This window comes from Oncorhynchus masou, chromosome 5 (genome assembly GCF_036934945.1).
Source record: "Oncorhynchus masou masou isolate Uvic2021 chromosome 5, UVic_Omas_1.1, whole genome shotgun sequence".
NCBI classification, from domain to species: domain Eukaryota; kingdom Metazoa; phylum Chordata; class Actinopteri; order Salmoniformes; family Salmonidae; genus Oncorhynchus; species Oncorhynchus masou.
Genome location: NC_088216.1, coordinates 57921427 through 57939079, shown reverse-complemented (window position 1 = coordinate 57939079; position 17653 = coordinate 57921427). Strand labels below are relative to the sequence as shown.

The 17653-nt window shown below is 43.1% G+C and overlaps 1 protein-coding gene across 1 annotated transcript in view; it reads right to left on the bottom strand.

Annotated features, from left to right (window-relative positions):
• Nucleotides 1-378: 378 nt before the first annotated feature.
• LOC135539944 (guanine nucleotide-binding protein G(i) subunit alpha-2-like) overlaps nucleotides 379-17653 on the bottom strand; it is a 114183-nt gene continuing 96908 nt past the window's right edge. The window contains exons 4-9 of the mRNA XM_064966216.1: nucleotides 15823-15983; nucleotides 3890-4018; nucleotides 2209-2338; nucleotides 1900-2053; nucleotides 1428-1637; nucleotides 379-1270 (exon numbers count right to left, since the gene is read on the bottom strand). Coding sequence (XP_064822288.1) covers nucleotides 1447-1637; nucleotides 1900-2053; nucleotides 2209-2338; nucleotides 3890-4018; nucleotides 15823-15983 — 765 coding nt within the window. The 3' untranslated portion in view covers nucleotides 379-1270; nucleotides 1428-1446. The remainder of the gene's footprint in view (nucleotides 1271-1427; nucleotides 1638-1899; nucleotides 2054-2208; nucleotides 2339-3889; nucleotides 4019-15822; nucleotides 15984-17653) is intronic.

The window sequence follows — 17653 nt, the reverse complement described above, 5'->3', positions numbered from 1 at the left end:
GAACGCCGACTGTGAGTCAGGCCTAATCGCCCAACATCAGTGCCGAACCTCACTAATGGCTCGTGGCTGAATGGAAGCAAGTCCCCACAGCAATGTTCCAACATGTAGTGGAAAGCCTTCCCAGAAGAGTGGAGGCTGTTATAGCACCAAAGGGGGACCAACTCCATGTTAATGTCCATGATTTATAAATGAGATTTTCTTTTGGTCATGTAGTATACGTTGTTTTGTCTGACTTGTGGAATAACAGTTTGTTTTGGTTTTATTACACCAACAGCTCTAACCTGATTTGAATGAAATGATCTGTTGTGTTCTATGAAAAACCTGTCCATTAGTATGTGAAAATTACCTAAATAATGTGTAGGAAAACACAAGAGCAAGTAAATCAGGTGATCTTTATTTGTATTTAAATTAAATCATCATAAGACTTTCAAAGCATTTTAATATTGACCAAAAAACTAACCTTTTCCCAATTAGATTTTGTCTTTCCTCAATCACTATTTATCATTAAGATGGTGTGAGAAAAATGGAAGAAAAATGTAGGCATACAGTCGGTCAAACAGTACTGATAAAAGCATATCTATGAATCGGCTGTAAACTTAAGTGAAGGCACAAACATACTGCAAAAGACATGGAATTGGTATTATAAAAAATAATGTTAGGTACATACATACTTTAAATCAGTTAGAATTTTTTGCCATTCCTTCCCCTGGTTGTGAAGGTTTTTTTGTTTTACTTTTTAATATTTTTATTTAGATTTTGTAAAAGGAATGTTAAGATATTCTGTGCAGATTACAGAGCTAATATATTTGCCATCTCGAGTCATGCAGGAAAAATATGCGGTTTGGCTATGAATGAGGAACGTATGTAAACATGATAAAAAAGCACTTCCTTTTTCCATTCATAATCTCTATCCATGCATGTTCTTCTTTTACAAAATAAGCTTTATGCGATTAAAAGTTTAATAGAATTTGCACTGCACATCAGATTTCCTAAAGTAAAATGAACACATTTATATAAAAACCTTTTCCAATGCCTCTAATAATTGAAAATAAACTAAGAAAAAAACCGAATAACAAATGTTTGATTTGTGGTCTTAGCCCAAAGAGTTAACAATACGAGAAACTGGATCAGCAATCGTTGAAATTCTGCAATGCTCTCCGAGTTCTCAGTCTCTTAGGTGCCTTTAACAAAAGCAGAGCAAAGCAGAAATCGTGGTTGGCCAGTGCATTCCTTCACAACGTTTTTCTTCCAAACTTCCTTATAGTCAGAGCTGTTCAAATAATCGGAGGGAACACAGAGAGAGGGAGAGGTTAATGCATCCAAAGTTAACCTTGAAGTTTTAATTCAAAACACATTAACTAGCTGGTTTCTGTGCATTTATGAACAGATCCCAGTGTGTGCTTTATTGTACATATGTAGAAGCTGACCTTGACTATTTCTCAGGCTCTAGAAGAGACCACAGTCCTTCAGGTTGTTCTTGATGATGACGTCGGTGACGGCGTCGAAGACAAACTGAACGTTCTTGGTGTCGGTGGCTTGGGTGAAGTGGCTGTAGATCTCCTTGGTGTCCTTCTTCTTGTTCAGATCCTCAAACTTGGTCTGGATGTAGGCCTGCGCCTCCTCAAATTTGTTGGGACCTGGGCATAGGAGAGGAGGTTAAGAGGATTGTTGTAGATTTTGAATGGTTGTGCTACTGAGTCCGTATGCGTCAGGAGAAAACTAGTATCAGGTGGAGAAGTTGATCTATTCTACTGATGGGATTCATGGGGTTGTTGCCACGACTCATTTTACTGGTAAAAACGACACCTCCTAGCCTGACATGAGAATTTCGGCGTAAAGCACTGCCAACTACAAGAGAACATGGAGCATTCAGGGGATTCCAAGTTGTGTTGGTCTTACCAGAGTACTCTGGGAAGCAAATGGTCAGGGGGCTGTGTGTGATCTTCTCCTCAAACAGATCCTTCTTGTTGAGGAACAGGATGATGGAGGTCTCTGTGAACCACTTGTTGTTGCAGATGGAGTCAAACAGCTTCATGCTTTCATGCATACGGTTCTAAAGGGAGAGGATGAAAACAAAACATGATTTAATTCCAGTTGATCAAGACAACTCAAAATGAATGTGAGGTAATTTCCTTTAGAAATAAAACTGCATTAAAAAGGGATAAGAGAGATCCAGTCAGTGGTACTTAAAACAATCTCCTGCCTCACCATCTCCTCATCCTCAGCCAGCACCAGATCGTAGGCACTCATGGCCACACAGAAGATGATGGCTGTAACTCCCTCAAAGCAGTGGATCCACTTCTTCCTCTCGGAACGCTGACCGCCCACGTCAAACATTCTGTAGGGACACAAGCAGCCAGTGAGGGTCACCCTTTTACTGCTTTACTAGTGGTACTGTACTGTATGCCCAGCCCCAGAACAACCTATAGTCTAACCCTATATCTCATTTGATGAGTGCAGATTGTGAAGAAGTGGACAGGTGTAAACAATACGGTGCTGGCTCCACAGATTCATGGGCTTATGGGATTTCCCCAATGTTTTTTTTTTTTTTTTACACCTATCCACTCTCTTGGGTCTGGAAACAGAGGGGAGGTTTTCTGCAGGGCCATTCATGTCCTCTGCATTGGGATCCATAATTACACTAATGAGAGGGAAGCACCATGATGATGTGACATTCCTGGAGGAACCCCCACATTCCATTATACCAGGATTGGCCCAGAGAAGGGAAGCCTGAGGATCTCTCTGTACTCATAGCATATTCGCTGCACAGAGCATGCCATTTTCCCTGGCATTTTGTCGCCATTTTTGTACAGTGCAGTTGCCGTGGTTACAGGACAGATGGGGCTGAGGCGCTGAGGGAGCGGATCTGGGTTTGTTTGTTGCCACGATGTATCTCCGCATCTCCTCTTCATGAGGACATAGCAAACCGACCGGGCACGTGGGCAAAATGAGAAGATGCCCGCTGTGGAAGTGCCAGTCTCGGCTGTGGTGCCCGTTTAATCATCACCACAAGGGAGGTTACGTTTGAAAATAGACAATAGGAGGAAATGCAGAGACAATGGCATGGAGGTCTTGTTTGGCAGATACCAGACAGACTGTCAGATTATTTTTTGTACCGTCAGCCCTGCTAGAAATTCTGCTGATATTTGCGTGAATTTCATATGTAATGGAGTGCTGCTATGCTATGTGTTAGTAGGTTGTGTAAGCCTGCAAACACATCGGGCTGTAATATTCAGGGCTGTAATGAGTAATGCTCACCTCAACAGGGCTCTCATCAGCTCTAATATCACTCACTGTAGCCTGATTCAACCAGCCCAGCTAAACACTAGCTAACACTGCTGCAGGGCATGTTATTTGTGTGGGGTTGTTGGTGGTGTACAAATAGATGTCTATGTATGTAGAGTATTCCCACATTCAAATGAACACGGATTTTGGAAGCCACTGCCATTAGATACATAAACCAGCCTGCAAACAGCCATGCAACCGTCCATCAGTTTTTCACACAACTTCCCCGCCATACACACAAACTGACACACACAGAGAACCAGACCAGATCAGTCAGCTGGAAATTGCCTTTTCAAAGTAACAACCAGACAAGATGGTGCCTTGGCATGAAGAACAAAGACAGAGGAAAGAAACAGAGGTTCCTTTGCATTTGGGCAGAGGTGCGGGCAGTGGGTTCAAAATGAACCAGATCCTGAAACTAACTTATGAGACAGGATCAGGGTACCCATCTCACATTCACTATCAACAGACAGAAACTAAATAACTGCTTTCTGCTAGAACAATACATATCAGAATATGAACGAGGAACCTTTGATTCACAATAGGGAACTGGTGCACTGACACACAAGCGCACACACACCAGGGAAGTCAGTGGTCCACTCACTTAAAGTGTAGGTCTTTGAAGGTGAAGTGTGTCTCCACAATGCCAGTGGTCTTCACTCTGGTCCGCAGCACATCCTGCTGTGTGGGGATGTAGTCTGCTTTGGCTATCCTCTCCAGGTCATTCAGGTAGCTGACAGGGACAACACACATGGGTCAGAATACAGACAGCTGTCAGATTAAAAACTAGGAGGACTTTCACCAAGTCTAGGGTCAGAGGATTTCAGGCATCTAACTCTCCACCACTGGTTATGACCACATTATTAAATGGTATTGGTGCAATCTGTTTATTTACCCCCATCAATATAAACTCATCACTTAACAAATACACACAAAGTAGATAAAAGACCTATCATCACAAGTCTGAAGTGCCCTCTCAATGTTCGATACAATCCGCATCAGCACTCAAATCTGCCAGGAGACTCCGACAGACTGACTCTTAACCCATTTACACACACATACAGATGACAGTGGTATTAGATCATTGGGAAACCATCTGATCTGCCTGTTGAGAGGGAAAACTATTGTGTCAGAGCACTGTCCAGCCTGGTCTCAGACGATTTTGGTATTTTATTAGGATCCCCATTAGCTGTTGCAAAAGCAGCAGCTACTTTGCTGGGGTCCACACAACACATGAAACATAATACAGAACATCAAGACAAGAACAGCTACGTAAATAGGACAAAACTACATACATTAAAAAAAGAAAAAAAAAAAGAGGCACATGTAGTCTACACATCAATGCATACACACAAACTCTCTCGGTCAAATAAGGGAGAGGCGTTGCGCCACGAGTGTTTCTTATCTGTTTTTTGAAACCAGGTTTGCTTTTTATTTGAGCAATATGAGAAGGAAGTTCCATGCAACCATACTCTTTCTTGAATTTGTTCTGGAATTGGGGACTGAATAGACCCCCAGTGGCATGTCTGGTGGGATAAGTGTATGTCAGAGCTGTGTGTAAGTTGACTACTGTATGCTAACAATTTAGGATTTAAAACATTTTCAGAAACAAGAAGTCATGCAGTCAGTCTCTCCTCAACTCTTAGCCAAGAGAGACTGGCATGCATAGTATTTATAGCCTCCTGATTACAATTAAGAGCAAAACTTGCCACTTTGTTCTGGGCCAGCTGCAGTTTAACTAGGTATTTCCTTGCACTGGACCACACGTCTGGACAATAATCAACATTAGACAAAACTAGAGCCAGCAGAACTTTTTGGAGTGTGGTGTCAAAAAAGCAGATAATCTTTTTATTACATCCAGACCTCTCCCCATCGTTATAACCATTGAATCTATATATGTTTTGACCATGACATTTTACAATCGAAGGTAACGCCAAGTAATTTAATCTCCTCAACTTGTTCAACAGCCACACCATTCATTACCAGATTCAGCTGATGTCTAGCGCTTAAGGAATGATTTGTACCAAATACAATGCGATTCATTTTAGAGATGTTCAGGACCAATTTATTACTGGTCACCCATTCCAAAACAGACTGCAACTCTTTGTTAAGGGTTATAGTGACTTTATTAGCAGTGGTTGCTGATGCGTATATGGTTGAATCATCAGCATACATTGACACACTTGCTTTGTTCAATGCCAGTGGCAGGTTAACAATTGAAAATAGTAGAGGGCCTAGAGAGCTGCCCTGCGGTACACCACACTTTACATGTTTGACATCAGAGAAGCTTCCATTAAAGAAAACCCTTTGAGTTCAACAGGACAATGACTCAACACCTCCAAGCTGTGTAAGGGCTATTTGACCAAGGAGGAGAGTGATGAAGTGCTGCATCAGATGACCTGGCCTCCACAAACACCCAACCTCAACCCAATTGAGATGGTTTGGGATGAGTTGGACCACAGAGTGAAGGAAAAGCAGCCAACAAGTGCTCAGCATATGTGGAAACTACTTCAAGACTGTTGGAAAAGCATTCCAGGTGAATCTGGTTGAGAATACCAAGAGTGTGCAAAGCTGTCAAAGTAGCCATAAGGTGAATTCACCAATTTGTAAGTCGCTCTGGATAAGAGCGTCTGCCAAATGACTTAAATGTAATGTAGCCACGCTTTGCCTTGAAGAATCTAAAATATGTTTTGATTTGTAAAACACTTTTTTTGGTTACTACATGATTCCATACGTGTCATTTCATAGTTTTGATGTCTTCACTATTATTCTACAATGTAGAAACTAGTACAAAAAACTAGTACAAATAAAACCCTTGAATGAGTAGGTGTGTCCAAACTTTTGACTGGTACTGTACGTATTGCACATTCGTAACATATCATACAAAATTGGATGATGGACATCCACAATTTAACACATACCATATACCAAATTATCATATAATACTAATTTGAGTGTCCTGGATTTCCATTTACTATGTTAAGTCTACCCAAGTCCAGGATGTAGCGTCAGATTCCTCATGTTGCATCAGCCGGACAGCCAGGAGTTAATTGAATGATTTCATTAATTAAGATCTTCATGGCAACGGAGCTTTGTTTATCTGTTCATTTACTTAGCAGTAGTGGCCCTGTGATGTAATTTTAATAGCACAGTTCTTGGCCATCTGAGGATGATTGACTCCTATATCTGAATGTTGGAGATAGACGCTGGGAGGCTGGGCCTAGCGGGCTTCATATTTAAGATCAAATAAACGGCTCACCCACCCAGTGGCCAGTATAGGTACACAATCACGCTCAAGAAAATGGTAATGTGGCCGTGGCTTGCTATATAAAGCAGGCAGACAGGGCCATTTGGTTATGGTTCGATTGAACATTAGAATGGGAAAAACAAGTGACTTAAGTGGTATGATTGCCGGTTCCAGTATCTCAGAAACGGGCATCCTGGGCTTTTCACGTGATGACAGTATAGGTTGTACTGAGAATGGGTGAAACAAAAAAAACATGCAGTCAGAGGCAGTCCTGTGGGTGAAAACAGCTCGTTGGCAAGTATCGCGCAAACTAACAGGCGGGCCACAAACAGGCAAATAACGGCGCAGTACAACAGTGGTGTGCAGAATGGAAACTCAGAATGCACAACTCGTTGGTCCTTGTCACGGATGGGCTATTGCAGCAGACGACCACACCGGGTTCCACTCCAGCCCGCTGAAAACAAGATGAGATCAATGGACAGGTGATCCAATGGGCACGCGATCACCAACACAGGACAATCGAGGAGTGGAAAAAACAGCCTGGTTCGAGTTGCGTCATGCTGATGGCAGAGTCAGGATTTGGCGTAAGCAGCATAAGTCCATGGCCTCATCATCCCGGGTGTCAATGGTACAGGCTGCTGGTGGTGGTGGTGTAATGGTGTGGGAAATGTTTTCCTGGCACACGTTATGTACCTTGATACCAACTGACTGAATTTAATAATAAGTGCCGTACGTTATGTACCTTGATACCAACTGACTGAATTTAATAATAAGTGTCGACTGAATTTAATCGTTACGTACCTTGATACCAACTGACTGAATTTAATAATAAGTGCGGTACGTTATGTACCTTGATACCAACTGACTGAATTTAATAATAAGTGCCGTACGTTACGTACCTTGATACCAACTGACTGAATTTAATAATAAGTGCGGTACGTTATGTACCTTGATACCAACTGACTGAATTTAATAATAAGTGCCGTACGTTACGTACCTTGATACCAACTGACTGAATTTAATAAGTGCCGTACGTTTCGTCGTGAAATGGCGCACTTTAACGTACAGCTCCAAAGGGGTCTGTTTCTTCAACTTGTCTCCAATAGTATTGGTTTATTACCATGTCAATCGGCCGGAAGCCTAGTTTTTAGAGCATTGGACTTATAACCGAAAGGTTGCCAGATCGAATCCCTGAGCTGACAAGGTAAAACTCTGTCGTTCTGCCCCTGAACAAGGCAGTTAACCCACTGTTCCTAGGCCTTCATTGTAAATAAGACTTTGTTCTTAACAGACTTGCCTAGTTAAATAAAAGGTACAAATAAATTCTGTATCGAAACTTAGTTCAATATCACCAGCTACCTAACATCCTATTAGCTAGCTATCGTGATGTATTTATCATTGTAAAAAAATAAATATGAAATGCATTTGTAGGTAACTAGCTAACACTGATGAAGGGTGAAAGGATAGCAGCGCCAACTGTCAAAGGGAGAGTAGGCTATTCTGGATAGTGTAGTTCCCGTCCCTAGAAGTAAGGAAAGAGATAATAGTAACATAATATTTAGTGCTGTCTAATTTAAGCAATGAAGTCTTTCTTGTGATGTTTTCTGTCCTCAGATACAGAGAGCTGCTAAGGTGGTTCTCAGTCCTGGTCCTGGGGACTCTAAGGGGTGCACATTTTTGTTTTCTCCTTAGCACAGCTGATTCAAATGACCAACTCCTCATCAAGCTTCAAGTGGTATTTATGTATTCATGTGTGATGCTATCCTACATGCACGTGTGTGCACATGCATCTATCTAATGTTACCATGATTTGTTATAAGAGATATCCTTTAGTAATCCACAATGACCCGATGAAGTAAAAGTCTAACAATGACATCTTCCATATTCCAACAGATACCTTACAACTGGAGACTCCTCTAAAACCATTGCTTACAGTTACAGTGCAGAGCACTGCACGGTTGGGTGACCAGGGCCATCTGGGACTGCATCATGGGGGAATTCAGGCGTGTGTGAAGGCTACTTGTGTCCCGCACAAAATGAGGATGGACACGAGGACCAGGAGGGGACCTGCAGCTCGCTGCCGCGTGCCAGAGGAGAGGTCTACTGCTCTGCAGGATGTTTCAAGGACGGGGCCAACAACGCAGCACAGGAGGCATTCCGTGTGCGGAAGATCTTCACCTCCTACTTCAAAGAGGGTGCTGTTCCCTGGCAACACCAAAGACGACACGATGCACAACCAAAGGCTCTTTTAAGAGCCAACCCATTGCAATAAGAGTATTCTTCAATTTACTTCACTATATCAACTGCAGTTATTCAATTCCCAGTTTATCTCCCTTGGATTTCTACTTCTCAGGTAAGGGCTCGTTTAGGTAAGGGTGATGATGTCTGTACAAACACAGTGTCACCCATATATCTTTTTTGGGGAACAATTAGCCACCCTATAACCCCCACTTATTTATCAAATTGGACTGATGAATTGTGTTGTGCAGTAAGCAGGCTCAGGTGTGTAACTGTGGTTCCTTCCACTTTCGAATAACAGGCAAGAGGACCAACCATGCAGAATAGTAAGACACGTCATTATTTGTATAACTACCCTATATTGTTTGTCCTTGTGTGTCTGTATGTTTTTCAGAATAAAGTACTTTGCAGCCACTTAGTGTGGACACCAGGTGAGGCCACACACACAGATTTGAAAACTCTGTTGAACTCTTTAACTACCTTATTTTCTCAATAACAGTCTCTCCCATCACTTCACCCCTCGTCTCCTTTACTTCATCCCTCGTCCCCCCTTCTCCCAAAATCCTTTCGGTTATATCAGCTGTCAGTGAACTCTTCCCGCATCTGAACTAGCTACATAATGGGCACAGCATGATTAGAGGTGAGAGGTCACTTGGTTGGATTAACAGGAAGTATTATTAAAGAGATGCTTTACATTGAAATACAGATTGAGATGTAGTAGTCCTAGAGTTAATGATCCAAGGTCAGTTTTGCATTTCACCTCCTGATGGTTATGATGACAACATTATAATAAAAACAAAACCATGCTCTCATTCCCTCTCTCTCATCTGCATGTATGTTTTGATGTGAAAAGAGGATGCCAACCCCCAGTCCCGTCATCGCCACCTCACCCGACCTTAAGATAACCGTCGGGCCGACTGGGGGCCCAAGGCTGGTTAGGAGACACCGCTAGAGACAATATGTAATTGTGATGACCTGAGTAGCAGTACTGTAATTAATTAAATCAAATGCAGACTTCCCTGCTACTCTGTTCTTACCACACACCTCCCCAAATTGAACCTGTATTTATAATGTAGGTACTATGTATTTACAACACTTGGATAACACTTGGATAATGAACTTTCAATAACGCGTTTCACATTCTCCACTTGATTTGGATCACATTCTCTACCGATGAAATTGAAAATGAAAGGTAAGCGGTGTTTCACCGCATGGTGCGGGCAGTAATGTACACAGGCCCTAAAAGTACAAGGTTGTCAAAAATATAATTAGTAAAGTGCATGTACCCCCAAAAACTACTTTAGTACATTAAACCATTTTTACTTAAGTACTTTACAGAACCGTTCGCATTCGCTGCCTGTAATCCTGCCTAAGCCAAGTCTGTGCATATATTTAAGTGTTCTCCACACACACTCATTTCTTCATCACAAACCACTGTCCCTGATTAGAGTTCTTCAAACAGCATGCCCCACAGAGAAAGGCCTCCTTAGTTGTCTGCGATTCACATACTGAAACATTACTTGATTTGAGATTTACTAGTATCCAGAGCTTAATTGAATGCTGTGGGCTTACAGTTACAATTTACAAACCCCCCATATCCACGCACTGGTTAAACGTGTGGTTATCATCTATATACTTACATTAATTTGCTCTGGGATTTGACCTTTGGAGATCAGGTGAGTTACAGTAGTGGAGCTGTAGAGCTGATAAGGAATCTCCCAGTGCTCTGAGATATATGACAGTCTGGAGGCTGATATTGTTGGATCACACAATAAGCATCTCGAAGTACAGCAGTCACAGTGCTCTGGAGAGCCCTGATGAAATAACATAAATCCTCGTCACTGCCACCTCCTCCCCAAAATCTCTGGGGCCATCGCAACAAAACGCTTACCAGAAAGCCAGAGTTTTTAATAAGAGCAGGGCAAGAGAGAATTTAAAAAAATAGTATTCGACTTCGTAATACAAAAGTGGGTGAGATCAATATCGCTCCTGCTACTCGTTCAATATTTAGTTGGCTGCCAGGCAATCATTTTGTGAAACACCATCCTGTCATGCCTTTTAGAGCCCATTTCCTTGGCGCTACACAATCTCACCAATAGGCCTTGTGTCTAATGGACTGCCTTGAGAACAAATACAGCACTCTCTGCTGCAGGTGGGAATAGATGAACAAGTGGTATTCCAGGCACATGGACGGTGAGTGTAACAGGAATAGGGGATGTATTGTGTTCTCTACATTTCCATATAGAGAGAATGAAGGGTCCTGTGTGCCCTGGTGATAAGGGCTTCTCACCTATACCACACGGCAGCAGCACTGAGGAGAGAGCCTTTTTTCTTCATTAGACTATCACCATAGCACTACATTACACAGATGGAGCATGACCTTGACGCGGGGTCGTTCCACCTCAAAAAGCACAAGAAAGAGGATTGACACCCACCATCCCAGATGGTTCTGAAATCAATCCTGTAGTTAGTAACAGATATGATTAGCATTCCTGTAACATTATTTTGTGAGGGAAGGGTTTGGCCGGGGGGCTTTACTTGGCTCATTGCATTCTAGCGACTGCTTGTGGCGGGCTGGGCGCCTGCAGGCTGTCTTTGGCCATCAGTTGAACAGTGTTTCCTCCAACACATTGGTGCAGCTGGCGGTTGTTAAGAGTGGTTAGGCGGGTTATGTTTCGGGAAGATGCATGACCCGACCTACGCCTTTCCCGAGCCCGTTGAGGAATTGCAGTGGTGACAAGACCGTAATTGGGTCGCAAAATATTTTTTAAGGGAATAAATCACACACAAAGGTTCCATTTCCTGGACACAGATTACGACGAACTGATTTGCTTTCATGGAGGACTGGCTTGAATTGTGAGGATGACTACACAATTTATTTTCATCATAACCCCAACCTATTGGCTTTCTACCCAAAGTTGCAAAGAAAATGAGGGTGATCTATTCAATAAATACAAGAGACCAGCAAAAAGGATAAAAGAGTGTCGACGGCATCTAGCAGTCAGAACCTGGTATTTTCACACTACTTCATGGTTAATAATGCAAACTACTTCAATGACCTAATTTCTCTGAACAGGGGAAAAAAACATCTCAAGATTCACAGGGAATACATGACATAGTATGGAGAAGCAATACTCCAAGTCGCAGCTTCATACTACTTAGAGAACTGTTAGTGTATACTGGTTGTTGTGGTGGGTGACCTCATGGAGGTCTATTGGGTGGCTTTGATATTTTTGGGAGATTCCTCATGTCTTACTCAATGGTGTTATAGCAGTTGATGTTACTCTTCAATAACAGATTCCAAAGCAAATAAGGGGGAGAAAAATAGGTTTATTCAAAGAGGACAAATCATATACAGTGGGGCAAAAAAGTATTTAGTCAGCCACCAATTGTGCAAGTTCTCCCACTTAAAAAGATGAGGCCTGTAATTTTCATCATAGGTACACTTCAACTATGACAGACAAAATGAGAATTTTCTTTCCAGAAAATCACATTGTGGGATTTTTAATGACTTTATTTGCAAATTATGGTGGAAAATAAGTATTTGGTCACCTACAAACAAGCAATATTTCTGGCTCTCACAGACCTGTAACTTCTTCTTTAAGAGGCTCCTCTGTCCTCCACTCGTTACCTGTATTAATGGCACCTGTTTGAACTTGTTATCAGTATAAAAGATACCTGTCCACAACCTCAAACAGTCACACTCCAAACTCCACTATGGCCAAAACCAAAGACCTGTCAAAGGACACCAGAAACAAAATTGTAGACCTGCACCAGGCTGGGAAGACTGAATCTGCAATAGGTAAGCAGCTTGGTTTGAAGAAATCAACTGTGGGAGCAATTATTAGGAAATGGAAGACATACAAGACCACTGATAATCTCCCTCGATCTGGGGCTCCACGCAAGATCTCACCCCGTGGGGTCAAAATGATCACAAGAACAGTGAGCAAAAATCCCAGAACCACACGGGGGGACCTAGTGAATGACCTGCAGAGAGCTGGGACCAAAGTAACAATGCCTACCATCAGTAACACACTATGCCGCCAGGGACTAAAATCCTGCAGTGCCAGACGTGTCCCCCTGCTTAAGCCAGTACATGTCCAGGCCCATCTGACGTTTGCTAGAGAGCATTTGGATAATCCAGAAGAAGATTGGGAGAATGTCATATGGTCAGATGAAACCAAAATATAACTTTTTGGTAAAAACTCAACTCGTCGTGTTTGGAAGACAAAGAATGCTGCGTTGCATCCAAAGAACACCATACCTACTGTGAAGCAGGGGGCGAAAACATCATGCTTTGGGGCTGTTTTCCTGCAAAGGGACCAGGACGACTGATCCGTGTAAAGGAAAGAATGAGTGGGGCCATGTATCGTGAGATTGAGTGAAAACCTCCTTCCATCAACAAGGGCATTGAAGATGAAACGTGGCTGGGTCTTTCAGCATGACAATGATCCCAAACACACCGCCCGGGCAACGAAGGAATGGCTTCGTAAGAAGCATTTCAAGGTCCTGGAGAGCCTAGCCAGTCTCCAGATCTCAACCCCATAGAAAATCTTTGGAGGGAGTTGAAAGTCCGTGTTGCCCAGCAACAGCCCCAAATCATCACTGCTCTAGAGGAGATCTGTATGGAGGAATGGGCCAAAATACCAGCAACAGTGAGAAAACCTTGAAGACTTACAGAAAATGTTTGACCTCTTTTATATAGCCTTTGTTGGCAATGACAAAGTATTGAGATTAACTTTTGTTATTGACCAAATACTTATTTTCCACCATAATTTGCAAATGAATTCATAAAAAAATCCTACAATGTGATTTTCTGGATTTTTTCTCTCATTTTGTCTGTCATAGTTGAAGTGTACCTATGATGAAAATTACAGGCCTCTCGTCTTTTTAAGTGGGAGAACTTGCACAATTGGTGGATGACTAAATACTTTTTTGCCCCACTGTATGTTATACCGAGAGGTAAATGTTCATTCTCCCCTGTCCTCAGTGATTCTCTCCTCTGATTCTATCCACAGTGATTCTCTCCACAGAACAAAGGGACAGGATGTAGTTCTATAAACCAGCACTAGCCTGTGGTTGACCAATTAGAATTCCTTACAATAAAACTGGGCCAATGGCCAGAAAACAAGTACCCTACTTTAGGCACAATGTATAAACAATTTGAACCAATGAGAGCTTGCAATGTAGCTATGAGTCCCAGACTGAAATTCCTCCCATGTCTCTGACCCATAGATCATTAATCCCCTATTACAGAAAAAACACTATTTCCATTGATCATTAGTACCTCTTGACATTTAGTCCTCTTGACCTTCAGTACTCTATTGACCTCTACACCTCTGCGTTGTGCATTTATCTTCTAAATATTCTTACAATGGTATGAAGAAGTTTGGTCCAAAATGGATGTTGGGTACTAGATTTATCAGATTTTATCTGAATCCTATAAATTAAAGTGGCCAATTAGGGTGCAATCAATTAGCTTAATTTCCCTGAGAAAATAACATTCAAACAAAATAATGTTTCAGGAATGCCAATATTACCTGTTTGGAACTACAGAAACAATTTCAGAACAATCTGATATGACATGGAACGACTCCTCAGTTAAAGGACTTAAAGGCCTCAGAGTTAAGGAGTGGCTCTGTGGAGAGGCTCGAGTGAGGGCATATAGTTGCTGGTATTACAGGCCGGCTATGCTGTGCTGTGGTCACACAGAAGCATGACTAAACTCATACGGGAAGTGACATGAGACGTGTTGTTCTACATAGAGGATTAAGTACAAAGGGATTATCTATATAGGACTAACACTAGCATACTGTAGCTTTACACTGTGGCACCTGTTAACTGATAGCTGTGAGAACAAGAGCATAGAACCTTGAAAACAACTTTAAAGCATTGCCATGCAAACCTGGGCCCAGAGGTAAATCGCACTGCTGGTTTCAGGGACTGATTCAGGCCTGGAACACCAGGTGAGTGATCTCTCTGGCCAATCAATGACATCAATTAAGAGTCTGGTACCATAGAAGAGAAAAGCAGCAGTACTGTGGACATGGAGGCAGGATTTTAATAGCCCTCGTCTAAAGGCCTCAACCAGGCATAACATGGCCTGTAACTAGCCAGGCAAAAGGCCAGCAATCCCTGGAAACCCCAGAGACTTCCTCATTCAAAGCTACATTTTCCTGATGGCTGCCTCGTGACAAGCAGAGAGGAGGAAGGAGCGAGGGAAAGTGGGAGAGGGGTAGTGACTGCATACAGTATGTGAGTAGTCACTGTGAAACCACACTGTCTTCCACCCTGACTTCAGAGCTCTTGCTGCTATTCAGGGACGTTCCCACACATAGCGGGACAGGACATGCGGGACAGGACATGACGGGACAGGACATGACGGGACAGGACAGCTCTACTAGCATGGGTGGCTGACAACATATAAAACATATTGGAGTGCAGGGTACTGTGCAGGGGACAAGTGCTAAAACATTGATCACATTACAGTTAAGGTACATACTGTTCTCTGCAAACTGCTCTCTAAAACAAACATGTTGGTTCCTTCTTTACTTCCATCAAAGTGGATTGATCCAATCTATTATCTCAGGAACTGGTCCTCTCTTCAGAAATTGATTCGAGGGAAATTAGGCATGGGAAAATTCCTGGAAGTTCAGAGCTGTGCAAACCCCCATTTGAAAAGCAATTGGTTTCTCAACGAAGCGACAACACGTTGAGCGCGCTGCCTTGATCTCTTAATCCCCTTATATGATATCGATGGGAGACTGAGGGAGGGATGGAAGGGGGAGTTAGGGGTCCCTGTGCTGTGAAGCCATCAGTATCAGAACCTGCAGATTTACTGTGCTGCTTCTCCAAAACTCTTTGCCCTCAGATTCAGAAGGTAAATCCAGTAATATCACAGTTCGAGCTATTTAAACAAACCTCAAAAAGGTGTGCGATCAAGGATAGACAGAGACCCAGCAGTGACAGGGAGATGAGGCCAATGACAAAGTAGACTATGAGCCTGGCACAGGTACGTAGCCAAGTGAGCAGTGGTGGTGGTCGTTACTCACTAGGCAGCAGAGTCGTTGAGCTGGTACTCGCGGGCGCGGGTGAAGCAGCCCTGCACCCCTCCGTCGGCCCACAGCCGGTGCATGGCATTGGACAGGTCATCTGGCAGGATTCCCTGTTCCTCAGCAGCCCCCGACAGGGCAAACAGCTGGCGGGCATCATCCTGGAGGGGGGAGACAGACAGACAGACACGGGGTTAGAAACGAGTCAGACCAAGTGGAACAGACTCTCTGACATCTTATCAACATTAATAAACATGGCAGTGGTAACGCAGACAGTTAACAGAAGATTAACTTTAAGATGCTTTGGGAAACCCAGGTCTCACAAGGTCAATAAGACTGAAGGAGACAAATCAGACTAGATACTGAAAAACCATTAAACACAGTAATCATCCAATTTCACTGGAGCGACTGTCCTCACTGACTCATAGCTTACTGTACACACACACACACACACACACACACAAACCAGCCATAAAGAGTAGTCACCGAGGAGAGCACCCCTATAGAAGGGTCCATTAAAACAGGATGGACACAGGTAATAATACCTATATTAGACACAGCCAGGTCTCAGCCCTGACTTACACACACAATGGGGTGGAGGGCTCTCCCCTAGCATTGGCCTACGCTGTCGCACGCACAAACACACATAGAAACGTGCTCACACACACACACAGAGCATGAAAAGGGCTGATTACACAGCTCCCACATCAGTTTAGCGCACCGACCACACACCCCTCTTGACCCTCCCTCTGTGCCTCGATGCTTTCCAGGGAAAACTCCGGCCTCCTGAAGCTGTTTGACTGGGAAGAGGTGTGTGTGCCTGAGCTCCATACAACTGGTTAAACTGTCTGCCCAGTCTAGCCCTCTGCCAGCCACAGGACTGGTTAATAAGTGAAGGGAGAGATTAGAAGAGGAATCAAAACAACTCCTCACACCAGGTGATCTCTAGGCCTCTCTAAAGTGGGTCACAGGAAATGTGACCTTGAGTGAGTGTATTGTAATTTACGTATGTGTTAGAGGAGTTTTATAGGGACTGAAGGAGGATGTACAATAGCCCACTTCCTCCCTTCGAGGGCCCTTAAGTTGTGCACAGTGAGAGAGAAAAAAAAGAGTGCGTTTTTTCTGCTTATTCCCGCTGGATTACATGATTCCTCCAACCAGGGATTTCTGGAAAACCTGGGGAAAGTTACTGTAGTTTCAGAACACTAAGTGGGTCAAATCAAAACTAAGGCAGATACGTGTTGTTACGTTAAGTCAACGACTTTTAACAGGCAATCTAAAGAACATGTTGTAAACCAAACACATCAGGCCAGAGAGAGTAAGACACCATTACATTTGAAAAAGCACCCCCTCTTACAGATTCCCCTGAAGAGCTGCTTTGTCGAGGAAGTTAGCATGGCAGAGTTAGCCGCTGCAGCAGTGAATACAGCTGATAGAAAAGTAGTGGGGGACTAGCGAGAGAGCCCTGTCCCCTCCAGCACTACACACTCACAGAGAGCAGGAATAGATGAGCAAGCTGTAGTGTGTGTGTGTGTGTGCGCGTGCTTACAGATGGGTCTGAGACAGGAAATAAGCCTAGAGCCCATTCCTACTCCATTTCAGTGTGGCTGCTGCAGATCGGTAGTGAAGGAGATGTGTTACCCCATACAATGTAAAGCTCTTTATCAACCACTATCTTCAGAGAGAGAGCAACTATTCACGTAAATGAAATAAAAAAAATAAAAAGGTATGGCAACACTTACTATAATAAATCTAAATATATTCCTTCACAAAGCAATCTTAAGCAACGTCCCTCAGTCCAGATTTTGGAACAGTTCTAGCTCCGTGACTG